Raw genomic sequence first — 16,059 nt, 5'->3', positions numbered from 1 at the left:
TTTTTATATACCTTTTAACTATTACCATGAACCTTCAGCTAATTGGGACAGCAGCTTAATTGGGCCAAAATATACTGGTCCTGATGTGTCCCAGTTAACTGGAATCCACTGTATATTAGGAAGTATTCATATGTAAGTTTTGGACTAGGATAACGCCAGACTCATTTCTTTTTGCCTTGCAGTCTGTCAGCATGTCATCACTAGCCATTAAGTTCATCCATTTAAGGGAGAGTATCTTTGAAACCAGATCCCAGCAAGTGCAATGCCCTTTCTGTGTGAAGGACAGAAAATTAACAAATAAAACAGTGAAAATAATGAGTGCAGAATGCATGAAGACATTCTTTTGATTAATGCTACTGCCAATTAAAGGTAGCCGAACAGTTTATTGTCCAGAGTATCTGCACTGATCTGGTTGTAGTTTTAGAAGATGATCTCATAACTTACGAATTTAGCATAAGGTGGTGCTTTACATCTGAAATCACTGTGGAATGTATTTTCTCTTGTTTCAAAGAATGAGGAACACTTAATCAAATGTGATGGCTTGTTTTCTGGTGGACAGCTTAGTCTGAACAACACCTGGTTGGCACAGTGGTACGACTATTTCAGCTGTAGTTGCTGTGGGTGAGAACAGGGGGCTGAGAAGTTGCTGGACCTCCTGCCCTCTGCTTCCTCTGGCTTTGTTCTCATTTCTTCTTGCTTCATTTGACGTCCTGAATGGTTAATTTCAAGGAGTCCCGATCTCTCATTTGTTTGTGCCTCTATTTGTCATTTTCATGACTCATTCACTGGCTTTCTTGTGTAATGCCTCAGTTAAGATTTCTACTGCGGTGCTGTAGGTATTTCCTTTTAGCAGTTTTCTGCGAAAGCAATGTGTCCTGCTGGTAGAATGTTTTGGTTTTGGCTAAAGATAAGAAACCATGCTGTTCAACTTAGGAATATGGCGTCAGCTAATCAGGATGGTGGGATCTGGAGAAAGTTCTAGAGAGAGTTTCGTTACAGACAGTAGTCTGGTTTGGGTTCTTTTGTCAGGAGATACGGAGTGGGACAGAAGGGAAGATGCTACAGAATGTCGTTGGAAGGAGAGTCTCTGTTGGAAGAAATGCTTTGTGCAGATGAATGGCTTCAAGGAGGAAGGGCAGTACTCTTGAGAGATAGCTAACACGAGGAAATCTGCAGCTGCTGGAAATTCAAGCAACACACACAAAATGCTGGGGGAACACAGCAGGCCAGGCAGCATCCATAGGAAGTAGCACACTCAACGAGTGAGATGAAGGGTCTCGGCCTGAAACGTCCACTGTGCATCTTCCTATGGATGCTGCCTGGCCTACTGCGTTCCACCAGCATTTTGTGTGTGTTGCTTGAGAGAGAGCTAGTTTGCTTGAGATGGTCTTTGAGGGGAGTTTGACAATGTGGCTGGTGGTTTCAGACTGACTGTGGATCCAGCCCCTGAGTAAGAGATACCCCCGAGTTTTGGGAGAGGCGAGCTCTGGAGTTTATGTGCACATTGGACTGGTTTAACTGTAATGGGCCCTTTTCTTTTCTTTTTCCTAATAACTGTTTGATAAAGCTGAAATTAGTAAATATACTTTATTTATATTTTTATGCGGTGTATGATCTGTTATTTCTTGCTGACCGATAATTGTGTATGGACAATATTTACACAGCATTCACTCAAATTGAGTTTTCTTTAACTGGAACATCATGATGTTCCTATTTGGTTAAACCCCAAATCATACCAACCCTGGACATATATTGTTTATGCAAGGCAGCATCTCACCACTGATTCACATGGCTGTTTGCAGAGTTAGCTAAGAAGCTAAGTTTGCATATGAGCCCGGTGAGGGGGTTACATTTGTAATGGGGGCATAGATATTTAACAAGTCATGACTGGTGGCCATTTCACTGTACTGAATACCCAGAGGAAAACAGCTGTCAACAGCATGATGAATGTAGCCAATCCAATGCAAATGCTGTTAGCTTGATATTGAATGTATGAAAGTTGACATTGTTTCTCTCTGGAGCCTCTGGGTTGGTGACCTTTTCCTTCTGGCATATGTGACAAAGCAGTGGAAAGAACTCTTGAAACGTGTGTCTTCTAATCTGACATCACTGACTGGAATAATGAAATCGGTAGGATAATAATAAAGCATAAAATAAACTCAAGAGATTCTGCAGTTGCTAGAAATCCAGAGCAACACAGGGCCTTTTAAGAGACTCTTAGTAGGTACATGGAGCTTAGAAAAATAGAGGGCTATGTGGTGGGGAAATTCTAGGCAGCTTCTAGAGTAGGTTACATGGTCGGTACAACATTGTGAGCCAAAGGGATTGTAGTATGCTGTAGATTGCTATGTTCTTTGTTCTAACATATACAAAATACTGAGGAACTCAGAAGATTAGTCAGCATCTATGGAAATTAATAAACAGTTGATGTTTTGGGCTGAGATCTGAGGGTCATTCACGGGCACGCTGTCATTTGGGCACTTATTTTCCTATGCAGCCACAAGTGATTTTTTTAAATGGATGTTTTGTGTGCTGAATCACATATTGTACTTATCATTTGTACCAGGGATCTGAGTAATAACGACATTCTGATTTTGAGTCCTGGTGCCTTTTCACACCTATCAAGCTTACATTTCCTGTAAGTATCTTTCCACTGGTTTTATGTTAGAATTGTTAAAAACTTAATATTATTGTTAAATCAACTGTTGTGCTCAGTCTTCCTATTCCTCTTTAGCCCGTTACCCCTACTGGGCAATAGGCCACTGACAGCAGCTTGTCAGAGAAAAATGTCCTGCCTGAACCGTTGACTGTACCTCTTCCTAGAGATGCTGCCTGGCCTGCTGCGTTCACCAGCAACTTTGATGTGTGTTGCTTGAATTTCCAGCGTCTACAGAATTCCTGTTGTTTGCAGAGAAAAATGGTTGTGTTTTCTCATTCTTTGTTTCTTGTCTTCACCATTCTTTTTTATATTTTCAATCAGATTTTTCACTTTTCACTTGTGAGGGTACCTCAAAATGTTAAGTTCTGTTTTCCCTTCATAGATATTGATTGAGTCACTCTATTTGTGAGCAAAGGAGGTTGAGAGGTGACCTGAAAGAGGTGAATAAGATGACGAGAAGCATAGATAGCCATTGCCTTTTACCCATGGCTAATACAAGAGGGCGTAATTTTAAGATGATAGGAGGAAAATGTCAGAGGTTGGTATACTACACAAGGTGAGGCGGGTGCACACTAAATGCACTGCCAGGAGTGGTGATAGACATAGATACATCAGGGAGATTTAAGAGACTCTTACACAAGCACATGGGTGAAAGAAAAGTGGAGGGCTATGTTAGGTCGATCTGGATTAGGTTAGAAGGTCAACACAGCAATATGAGTACAGTACTGTGCTGTCCTAATCTATGTTATGATCTATTTCCACATTTTCAGTTTCATTTTAAGGTTTCAGCATTGGCAGATTTTTTTTTCTTCACCAGTTTACTTAGTGGATTCAATAACAGGCAGATTGCACTGGGATATTGCGGTATAATCTATTGCCATGATTTTTCTTTGCAACAAGCAAGGGCTTGCTGCATTGCTAACTTTGCCACAGAGCACAGGAGAAGTATGAAGGTGATAGTTAAAATTTTGAGAATTAATTTAGGGTTTGGAACTGCATTGTGAGTAACCCAACAACTTAGTCTCAGAGATCCAGCAGTCAGGGGGTAGCATTAATAACTGCCATTTCTTAACACTGTCATTCACCTGTTTTCTATTTTGTATATACAAGCTGTTCCTTTACTTGTCCTACATAAATGCTCTAGTTCTTTCCATGTGGGTTCAGTACACTTTGTTAGTCAAGAAGAGATTGCAGAAGCAGAAATCTTGAATGTAAACAGAAAGTTATGTATGGAAATAAACATTATGTTGCTGTGGGTGGTACAGCAGTGCTTCAGGTAGTGTAGCTGTGTCTTAGCTCCAATGACCCGGTTTGTGTCTAACCTCCATTGGTGTGTGTCTGTGTGTTCTCCCTGTGAATGCACGGCTATCCACTCAGCTGTGTATTTTACCCACATCTCAGAGATATGCAGGTTGAAAGGTGGGTTAATTGGCTGCTGTAAGTTGATCTAGTGTGGATCACAGAGTCGTACAGTACTGAAACAAGCTGTTGGGCCCAGTCGGTCCATACCGAACTAATGCCTATCCAAGTTAGTCACATTTGGCCCATATCCTTCTATATCCTTCTTATCCAAGTACTTGTCAAATTGTCTTTTCAATGTTGTTATTGTACCTGCCGACCACAGGACATCCCATGTACATACTACCCAGCGTAATTGCCCCCCAATTTCCAATTAATTATCTCCCCTCTTGTCTTAATTCTATAGCTTCTAGTCATTAGTTTCCCTCCCCATCCTGGAAAAAAGACTGAGGGCATTCATCCTACCTATGCTCATCATGATTTTATACACCTTGATAAGAAAGTAGAGCCTAGAACGTTATGGCACAGTACTGGCCCTTTGGCCCAGGATGCCCCGACCTCTTAACCTCCTCTACCATCAACTTAACCCTTCCCTCCTACATAGGCCTCCATTTCACTATCATCTATTTGAGAGCTTCTTATTATATCTACCTGAATCACCATCCCGGCAGGATGCTTCATTCATCCACCACTCTCTGTGTGAAGAACTTACCTCTGATATCCTCCCTATACTTCACTCTTATTATCTAAAAATTATGCCCCCTTGTATGAGCTATTTCCACCCTGGGAAAAAGTCACTGGCTATCCACTCGATGTATGCCTCTTATCATCTTGTACACCCCAATCAAGTCATGTCTCATTCTACTTTGTTCCAAAGAGAAAAGCCCTAGCTCGCTCAATCTATCCTCATAGGACAGGATCTGAGGAGTAAGAAAGGGATGACCATGTTGATAGAATTATATTATAAACCACCAAATAGTCATGGGGATTTAGAAAGATTGCAGGTTATTGCAGGAAACGTAAGGCTGTGCTGTTTGGTGATTTTACCTTTCCACATATCGACTGGGACTCCCATACTGTCAAAGTGCTGGACGGGAAAGAGTTTGTCAAGTATATTCAGGGAAGTTCACTTAATCAATATATAGAGTTTCCAATTAGAGCCTGATACCAGATCTCCTATTAGGGGTTGAGACAGTACAAGTGACCGAAGTTTGTGCAGGGGAACACTTCAGATCTAGTGATCATAATGTCATTAGTTTCAAGATAATAGAGGAGGAGGATAGGTCTGGTCCTCGGTTTCAGAATCAGGTTTAATATCGCTGGCATATATTGTGAAATTTGTTAACTTAGCGGCACCAGTACAATGCAATACATAATAACAGAGAAAAATAACTGAGTAAGTAAATCAATTACATTTAAATATATACTGTATATGTATATTGAATAGTTAAATTAGAAGTAATGCAAAAACAGAAATAATAAAAAAGGTAGTGTTCATGGGTTCAGTGTCCATTTAGGTACAGGTGGCAGAGGGATTGGGATTCCAAATAGAAAAAAGTTCAATTTTGAAGACCTGGCAAATGTAGTTTGGGATAAGTTGTTTTCTGGCAAAGGTGTGCATGGGAAGTGGGAAGCCTTCAAAAGTGAAATTTTGAGGGCATAGGATTTGTATATTCCATTCAGAATAAAAGGCAAGGATAACAGGTTTAGGAAGCTTTGGTTTTTAGAGATATTGAGGCCCTGGATAAGAAGAAGAAGGAGGTACATAGCAGGTATAGTCAGGAAGGAACAAATGAGTGACTTGAGGAGTAAAAGAAATACAAGAGAACACTTAAGAAGGAAATCAGGAGTGCTAAAAGAAGGCATGAAGGTGGTTTAGCGGACAAGGTAAAGAAGAATTCCAAGGGCCTCCACAGATATATTAAGAGCAAAAGGATTACAAGGGACAAAATTGGTCCTCTTGAACATCAGAGTAGTCATCCTTGCATGGAGCTGAAAGAGATGAGGGAGATGTTAAATGGATTTTTTGCATCTGTATTTACTCAGGAGACAGACAGAGTCTATAAACAACTGTGAAGTCATCACTGTATACAGATTACAGAGGAGGAGGTGCTTGCTGTTTTGAGGCATGCAAGGGTGCATAAGTCCCCAAGGCTTGACAATGTTTACTCTTGGACTTTGTTGGAGGCTAGTGCAGAAGTTGCAGGGACCCCAACAAAGCTATTTAAAACGTCCTTAGCCATGGGCAATGTGCTGGGGCATTGGAGGATCCTAATGTTAATTCATTGTTTAATAAAGGCTCTGGGAATCAGCTGGGAAGTTATAAGCTAGTAAGTCCGACATCAGTAGTAGGAGGGTTATTGGAAGGTACTCCAAGGGACTGGATATATAAGTATTTGGATGGATAGTCAACATGTCTTTGTGCATGGTTGGTTGTGTCTAATCAATCTTGTAGAGTTTATTGAGGAAGCTACCAGAAAAGCTAATGAAGGCAAGGGAATAAATGTTGTCCACATGTATTCTACTAAGGCCTTTGACAAGGTCCCGCATAAGAGTTTGGTCAAGAAGTTTCATTTACTTGGCATTCAGGATGAGGTAGTAAATAGAATTAGATATTGGCTTCGTGGGAGAAGCTAGAGAGTGGTGGTAGACGGTTACCTCTCAGACCGGAGACCTGTAACAAGTGCATACAGGGATCGGTGCTGGCTCTGTTGTTGTTTGTCATTTATAATAATGATCTGGATTATTATTTGACTTGAGAGTGATAATTTGAGAATGTCAGGGAGAAGAATTGAGTGTTGTGGCTATTATTATGGAGAAGGCATTTGCGAAACTGAAAGGTCTGAGAATGGATAAGTCACCTGAACCAGATGAAGTACAGCCCAGGGTTCTGAAAGAGGTAGCTGAAGAGATTGTGGAGGCATTAGTACTGATCTGTCAAGAATCACTAGATTCTGGAATGGTTCCAGTGGGGGGCGGGGTGCGGAGATGGCAATGAGCTAAATGAGTATTTTGAATCAGTTTTCATTGTGGAAGACACTAGCAGTGTGCCAGATGTTGAAGGAAATGAGGGAAGAGAGATGAGTGCAGTTACTATTACAAGGGAGAAGGTGCTCAAAAAGCTGAAGGACCTAAGGGTACACAAGTCACTCGGACCAGATGAACTGCACCCTAGGCTTCTGAAAGGGGTAGAGATTGTGGAGGCTTTAACAATGCTCTTTCAAAAATCACTAGACTCTGGCATGGTTCCAGAGGACTGGAAGATTGCAAATGTCACTCCACTCTTTAAGAAAGGAGGAAGGCAGCGAAAGGAAATTATAGACCAGTTAGCCTGACCTCAGTGGTTGGGAAGATGTTGCAGTCAATTGTTAAGGATGAGGTTTTGGCATACTTGATGACTCAAGACAAGATAGGACAAAGTCAGCATGGTTTCCTTAAGGGAAAGTCTTGTCTGATGAACCTGTTGGAATTCTTTGAGGAGATTACAAGTAGGATAGATAAAGGGGATACAGTAGATGTTGTATATTTGAACTTTCAGAAGGCCTTTGACAAGATGCCATACATAAGGCTGCTTGCCAAGTTAAGAGCCTATGGTATTACAGGAGAGTTTCTGACATGGTTAGAGCATTGGCTGATTGGTAGGAGGTAGCGAGTGGGAATAAAATGATGCTTTTCTGCTTGGATGCCGGTGACTAGTGGTATTCCACAGGGGTTGATGTTGGAACCACTTCTTTTTATGCTGTATATAAATGATTTAGATGATGAAATAGATGGCTTTGTTGTCAAGTTTGCAGATGATACGAAGATTGGTGGAGGGGCAGGTAGTGTTGAGGAAACAGGTAGGCTGCAGAAGGACTTAGATTAGGAGAATGGGCAAGAGAGTGGCAAATGAGATTTAATGTTGGAAAATGCACGGTCATGCACTTTGGTAGTAGAAATATATGTGCAGAGACTTTTCTAAACAGGGAGAAAATCCAAAAACCTGAGATGTAAAGGGACTTGTGCAGAACACCCTGAAGGTTAAATTGCAAGTCGGTGGTGAGAAAGGCAAATGCAACATTAGCATTCATTTCAAGAGCAGGTATGTGATGCTGAGGCTTTATAAGGCACGGATGAAGCCTCACCTCGAGTATTGTGAACTACTGTGATAGCTCTGAGTCTGTACTCACTGGAGATTAGAAGGATCTCATTGAAACCTTTCGAATGGTGGGAGAGTCTAGGACAAGAGGGCACAGCCTCAGGAAAGAGGGGTGTCCATTTAAAACAGACATGTGGAAATATTTAATTAGCCAGATGGGTGGTGAATTTGTGGAATTTGTTACCACAGGCTGCTGCGGAGGGCAGGTCGTTGGGTGTATTTAAGGCAGACCTTGATAGGTTCTTGATTGGACACAGCATTAAAGGTTATGGGGATAAGACCGAGGAGTGGGGCTGAGGAGGAGAAAAAAGTATCAGCCATGATTGAATGGCGGAGCAGACTTGATGGGCCAAATAGCCTAATTCTGCTCCTATGTTTTATGGTTTTACAGAGTGCAAAATTACACGTCTTTCCGCTTTTTAAGAAGGAAGGGAAACAGCAGAAAGTAAATTATAGACAAGTTAGCCTGACTTCAGTGTTTGGGAAGGTGTTGTAGTCCATTGTTAAGGATGAGATTTCGAGACACTTGGAAGCATATGATAAAATAGGCTAAAGTCAGCATATTTTCCTCAAGGGAAAATCTTGACTGACAAATCTTTTGGAATTTTTTGAGGAAATAACAGGCAGGATAGACAAAGCAGAGCCAATGGTTGTTGTTTACTTGGATTTTCAGAAGGCCTTTGATAAAGTGCTGCACATGAGGCTGCATTACAAAATAAGAGTGGCTCACTAGGAGAGGGCGAACAGTGGGAGTAAAGGGAGCCTTTTCTGTTTGGCTGTGGTGACTAGTGGTGTTCCACAGGAGTCTGAGTTGGAACTGCTTCTTTTCACATTACAGGTCAATGATTTGGATGAAGAAATTCATGACTTTTTGGCCACGTATGTGGGCAGCATGAAGATAAGTGGAGGTTCAGGTAGTGGAGGAAGCAGGGTGTTTGCAGAAGGACTTAGACAGATTGGGAGAATGGCTAAAGAAGTGGCAGATGGAATATAACCCTGGGGATGCATATGGTCATGCACTTTTGTAAAAGGAATGAAGGCATAGACTATTTTCTAAATGGGGAGAAAATTCAAAAATCAGAGTTGCAAAGGGGCTTGGTAGTTCTTGTGCAGGATTTCCTAAAAGTTAACTTGCAGGTTGAGTTGGTGATAAGGAAGGCAAATGGAACATTGGCTTTCAATTGGAGAAGTCTATAACATAAAAACAAGAACGTAGTGTTGAGTGTTTATAAGGCATTTATCAGATCATACTTGGAGTATTGTGAGCGGTTTTGAGCCCCTTATCCAAGAAAAGATGTGCTGGCATTGAGGAGGAACCAGATGAAGATCATGAGAACGATCCCAGGAATAAAAGGGTTAACATATGAGACCATAAGATACAGGAACAGAATTAGGCAGTTTGGCCCGTCGAGTCTGTTCCAATATTTCATCATGGCTAATCCAATTTTCCTCTCAGCCCCAGTGTCCTGCCTTCTCTCCCTATCCCTTCATGCCCCGGCCAATCAAGAATCGTAAGGAGTGTTTGAGCACTCTGGGCCTGTACTCGCTGGAGTTCAGAAGAATGAAGGGAGTTCACATTGAAGACTATTGAATATTAAAGTATTTTGATAGAATGGATGTCGAGAGTGTGTCCTATAGAGGGTAAGTCCAGGACCAGTGTACACAGCCTCAGAATAGAGGGACTTACATTTAGAACAGAGATGAGGAAGAATTTGTTTAGACAGAGGGTGGTAAATTTGTGGAATTTATTGCCACACATGGCTGTTGGCCAAGTCATATACTTAGACTGAGATTGATTAGTCAGGGCATCAAAGATTATGGGAAGAAGGCAGGAGAATAGGGTTGAGAGGGATTATCAATCAGTCATTATTGATCAGTCCTTTGTCTTGTTGTCTTATGGTTTTATAACATATTAAACTAGATCAGCAAATGTATGGATGACACCAAGATTGGGGGCGGAGTGGACAGCGAGAAAAGCTATCAAAGCTTGCACTAGGATCTGGGGCAGCTGGAAAAACGGTCTGAATAATGGCAGGTGGAAGTTAATACAGGGAAGTGTGAGGCGTTGCACTTTAGGATAAAAACTAAGGTAAGACTTACACGGTGAACAGTAGGGAATTGAGAAGTGCGATAGCACAGATAGTAATACAGATCCATAAGTCCTTGAAAGTGACGTCACAGTTACAGAAGAGTCATAAAGACAATTCTTGGCACATTAGCCTTCATAAGTCAACTAATTGAACACAGGAGTTGGGATGTTATGTTGGAAGTTGTATAAGGTGTTGGTGAGGTTTAATTAAGAGTATTGTGTGCAGTCAAGTCACCTACCTTCAGAAAGGATAACAATATGATTTGAAGAGTACAGAGAAGGTTGTCAGGGCTGTTACTGGGACTCAGGTCCTGAGTTCTAGGGATAGGTTGAATACGTTCAGACATTATTCCCAAGAGAGTAGGAAAATGAAGGGAGATTTGATAGAAGTATACACAATTATGAGGAATATATATATATAGTAATTGCAAGCAATCTTTTTCCAATGAAGTTGAATGAAACTAGAGCTGGAGGTCGTGGGTTAAGGGTGAAAGGTGACATGTTTACAGGGAACATGAGAAGAAACTTCTTCACTCAGAGGTTGGTGAGAATGTGGAATGAGTTGTCAGTGGGTGGAAAGAGTTGATTTGAGTTTGATTTCAACATTAAGAAAAATTTAGATAGGTACATGGATGGAAGGGCTATGGTCCATTGTAAATCAATATGTCTATGTAGAATAATAGTTCAGCATGGACTAGATGGGCCAAAGGGCCTGTTCCTGTGTAGAAGTGTTTTGTGACTCTATGACTCTGAAACTTGCTCTCTAATCCAGACATCATCCTGGTAAATCTCCTCTGCACTCTCTCTAAAGCTTGTACATTCCAATAATGATGTGACCATAACTGAACACGATTATCGAAGCGTGGGCTAATCAGGGTTTTATAGAGCTGCAACCTGGCCACATTGCTCCTGAACTCAGTACCCCGACTAATGGAGGCCAACACACCAGTTGCCTTCTTACCCATCCTATCAACTTTTGCAGCAAGTTTGAGGGATTTACGGATGTGGACCTCAAGATCCCTTCACGCTTCTGACTCATGCTCTCCAATGAGAAATGTCCTAGCTTGTCCAACCCCACTCTGTAACTCAGTCCCCGAAGTCTTGCCAACATCCTTGTAAATCTTCTCTGTACTCTTTCCAGTTTAATAATGTCTTTTCTATATAGGGTGACCAAAAATGAACACAATGCAGGCGTGGTTTTGTCAGCATTTTGTACAACTGCACCATGACATCCCAAATTCTATACTTAATGCTCTCACTGGTGAAGGCCAGTCTGCCAAAAGTTTTTGTTATCATTCTGTTTACCTACGACACCACTTTCAGGGAACCATATATTTGAACAAAGTTCTTCTGTTCTAAAACACTGCAGGGCTTTATTGTTTAGTGTGAAAGTCTTACCTTGAATTGACTTTCCATAATGCAACACCTTGTACTTGTTTGAATCAAACTCAATTTGCCATGCCTTGGCCCATTTAACCAGCTGATGACTGCAATCCTTGATAACATTCTTCACTGTCTATGGCACCACCTAATTTAGTTTCATCTGCAAATATATTGTACTAACCATGCTTGTACATTCTCATTCAAATAGTTGATATGGGTGGCAAGCAACAACAGTCCCAGTATTGACCTCTGAGGAACACTACTAGTCACAGGGTTCTAGTCTACAAAATAACCTTCCAGCATCATTCTTTGCTTCCTACCATCAAGCCAATTGTGCATTCAGTCAGCCAGCTCTCCCTGTATTCCATACAGTCTAAACTTTCAGAGCAGCCCATCATCTGGAAACTTATCAAAGGCATCTCTGTTTCCTGTAGTATGGTGACTAGACCATACCCAATATTCTAAGTACACTCTAACAAACACAGAAAAGAACAGGAATGGGTGCTTAATGTCCCAGGGGTTCGATGTTTTAGTAAAGATAGCGAGGGAGGTACAGGTAAAGGATCTGAGGGAATTGCAGTGCTAATCAGGGACAATATCCCAGCTGCGCTCAGAGGGGGCATAGTGGAAGGCTTGTCCATTGAGTTTATGTGGTTAGAACTCAAAATAGGATTGTACTCCACAACCCCCAGTAGTCATCGGGACATTGAAGAACAGATATGCAGCCAGATAAAGGAAACGTGTAAAAACAAGACGGTTGTTGTCATGGGGGACGTCAACTTTCCTAACATAAATCGGGACCTTCTTAGTGCAAGTGGTTTTGATGGGGCAGAATTTGTTAGGCGCATCCAGGAGGGTTTCTTAAATCAACATACAAATAGTCCAACAAGAGGAGGGGCTGTACTGGATCTAGTTTTGGGTGATGAACCTGGCCAGGTGACCAACCTTGCAGTGGGTGAGCAGTTAGCTATACAGCAGATTATGATAAGTATGGACCTTACAGAAGAGTATTAAATTGGAAAAGGACAGATTACGAGAGTATTAGGCAGGAATGAGGAAGAGTTAATTGGGAACATCTATTTTTGGGCATCCACATCCAACATGTGGAGTGTATTTAAAGACCAACTGCACAGAGTACAGGACAGGTATAGTATGTTCCAGTCAGAAGGACAAGAATGGCAAGGTAAGAGAATCTTGGATGTCAAGGGAGTGATGAATTTAATCAAGAAGATATCATAAGGGGGCATTGGGAGCGGACCCAAATGCAAGACCCAGACACTGAAGTACTAGGACCAGGACTAGGTTTGTTGAGAAAGCAAGGGAAGAAACGATGCTGGACATTGACCCAGGCCCTGGACGAGACTAGGATTCAGGGCCTGGGCTAGGAACTCAGAACTCTGGAACCAGAGCCTGGACAAGGACCTGGAACCTGGGTCTTGGTTGGGACTCGGAACCGGAACCTGGGTCTAGGCTAGGACTCGGGACTAGGATCTTGGCAAGGACAGGACGTGGAACTCCTGCACAGGACAAGGCACATGAACAGGATGAGAACACAAAGCCGTGGCTTGGACTGGACGAGGTTCTTGGACGTGGCTTGGACAGGACAGGAGACTCATGGCCAGGACGAGGGAACTCCAGCACCGGGCTGGGCGAGGTACTCCTGGGGCTAGGCGAGGAATCTCCAGCACAGGATGAGGAATCTCCAGCACCAGGCTGGGTGAGGTACTCCTGGGCTGGGCAAGGAATTTCCTGGGCTGGGCATGGCTCTTGAACTAGATTTGGCTCGGCTCTTGGACTCGGCTTGATTAGGCTCTTGGGTACGGAGCCAGGACTCCTCTTTGGAGCGCAGGGCCAGGACACTTTCTTGGACGCAGGGCCGGGATGACTGCCGAGGACACTTGCCAAGGTAAACTGCCGAGGGACTCCTGGACTGGACGAGAAGAGGAAGCCTTGACTTGGACAAGACTGGAACACAGCACCTGGAACTTGGAACACAGAACACAGAGCTGGGACCGCTCCTTGGGAACAAGACTTAGGGCTGGGGCTTTACACAGTGTCAGGACCCCTCCTTGGGAACAGGACCTAGGGCCAGGACTCTTCTTTGACACAGACACTAAACACAGGGACACAAAGAGATAATTCCAAACTAAACAATAATAGTTCCTTATCTTGGCATGGCAGGGCTCCAGTCTCACTCCAGCCAGGGAACTTGCCAGGGATGCAGGCAAGGCAGGAGAAGGAGAAGGAGACAGTCCAGCCCACAATCCCTGGTTTGCAGAGGTATTTATGTGCCAGCCCAAAATGAGAATCAGGTGCTTCAATTAAGGCACCCAACAGAACAAGGGAGAAAACAGGAAAACCCGGAACAAGGATCGATGGACCGGACCGTGAACTGGAATGCAGACTTCACGGACCGGATCATGACAGAAGAGTAAGGAGAAGTATGTTAAGCTTAGGGATCTAGAATCAAACAGACCCCTGGAGGTTAATAAAGAAGCCAGAAAAGAACTCAAGAAGGGAATTAGGAAAGCCAGGAGGGGCCATGAAAAGTCATGCAAGTTGGATTAAAGAGAATCCCAAGGCATGTGCACACACATCAAAAGCAAGAGGATAACAAGAGAAAGGATAGGACCCTTGACAATAAAGGTGGGAACATTTGTTTGGATGCGGAGGATATGGTTGAAGTCTTTAATGAGTATGTTACATCAGTATTTACCAGGGAAAGAGATGTGGAGGATAGGGAAATCAGTGCTGAGTATATTAATATGCTAGAGCATTTTGAGGTAAAGGAGGAGGTAGTGTTAGGTCCCTCTAAGAGCATTAAGGTGGATAAGTCCCAAGGGCTTAATGGGATATGCAGGTTATTGAGAAAAAGGTTGTTGAGATTGCTGGGGACTTGACCAATATCTTCGTGTCCTCTCTAGCCACAGGCGAGGTCTCGGAGGACTGGCGAGTAGCTAATGTTGTTCCATTATTCATGAACGGAACCAGGGATAATCTTGGAAACCATAGACTGGTGAGTTTCACATCAGGGGTAGGGAAGTTACTGGAGAGAATTCTTAGGGATAGAATTTTTGAGCATTTGGAAAAACATGACCTAATTAGGGAGATCCAGCATGGCTTAATGCAGGGCAAGTTGTATCTTACTAACTTGATGGAGTTTTTTTGACAAGATGATGAGGGTGATTGATGAAGATAGAGCTGTGGTTGTTGTCTACAAGGGTTTTAGTCAGGCATTTGACAAGGTCCCTCATGGGAGACTCATCCAGAAGATTGAAGTGTATGGGATCCATGGTGAGCTGGCCATTTGAATTCAGAACTGGCTCGCCCATGGCAGATTGAGGGTTGTGGTCGAACGGACTTATTCTAGTTGATGGTCAGTTATTAGTGGTGTTTTACAAGGATCTGCTGTTTGTGATGTATATAAATGCCCGCGATAAAAATGTAGCTGAGTGGGATTATAAGTTTGCAAGTGATACGACGATTGGTGGTATTGTGGATAGCATAGGTGTTTAGCAAAGAATACAATGAATATAGACCAGTTGCAGATATGGGTGGATAAATGGCAGATGGTGTTTAACCTGGCCAAATGTGAAGTGTTGCACCCTGGTAGGTCAAATGTAAAGAGACAGTATGCTGTTATGGATAAGACCCTCAGCGGTGTTGATGAACAGAAGGACCATGGGGTCCAAGTTCATAGCTCCCTGAAAATGGCTATAGAGGTCAACAGGGTGGTTAAGAAGGCATATGGCATCCTTGTCTTTATTAGTTGAGGCTTTGGGTTCACAAGTCAGGAAGTTAATGTTGCAGCTTTTTAAAACTCTAGTTAGGCAACATCTGGAGTATTGCACAAACACAAGAAGATCTGCAGGTGCTGGAAATCCAAAGCAACGCACATACAATGCTGGAGGAACTTAGCAAGCCAGGCAGCATCATGATTCTTGATGTAGGGTCTTGGCCTGAAATGTTGACTGTTTATTCTTTTCCCGAGATCTGCCTGGCCTGCGGACTTCCTCCAGCATTTTGTGTGTGTTGATCTGGAGTCTTGCATACAGGTTGCACTGTTATAGGAAGGATATCAGGTGTAGAAGAAGTTTACCAGGATGTTGCTTGGATTAGAGAGCATGTGTTGTCACGAGAGGTTGGACAATCCTGGGTTGTTTTCTCTGAAGTGGCAGTGCCAGATGGGCGATCTGATAAGAGGTTTATAAGATTATGAGAAGCATAGACAGAGTAGACAGATGCTATCTTTTTTCCCCATGGTTGAAATGTGTAACACCAGAGGGTATGAGGAAATGTGAGGGGCAAGTTTCTTTACATAGAGTGATGGGTGCCTGAAATGCACTACCCGGGGTTGTGGTAAAAGCAGATACATTAGGGACTTTTAAGGGACGTTTAGATAGGCACTTGAATGAGAGGGAAATGGATTGATCTGGACATTGTGTAGGCAGAGGGATTAGTTGAGTTGGCCATTTGATTACTAATTTAATT

General features: G+C 42.7%; 1 protein-coding gene across 1 annotated transcript in view; it reads left to right on the top strand.

Moving 5' to 3' along the window:
- Positions 1 to 16,059, top strand: part of LOC140194781 (uncharacterized) — a 146,347-nt gene that overhangs the window by 69,066 nt on the left and 61,222 nt on the right. The window contains exon 6 of the mRNA XM_072252061.1: positions 2,567 to 2,638. Coding sequence (XP_072108162.1) covers positions 2,567 to 2,638 — 72 coding nt within the window. The remainder of the gene's footprint in view (positions 1 to 2,566; positions 2,639 to 16,059) is intronic.

Source organism: Mobula birostris, chromosome 3 (assembly GCF_030028105.1).
Source record: "Mobula birostris isolate sMobBir1 chromosome 3, sMobBir1.hap1, whole genome shotgun sequence".
NCBI lineage: Eukaryota > Metazoa > Chordata > Chondrichthyes > Myliobatiformes > Myliobatidae > Mobula > Mobula birostris.
Note: the sequence above shows the minus strand (reverse complement) of the source record. Positions and strands in the feature narration are given on the sequence as shown.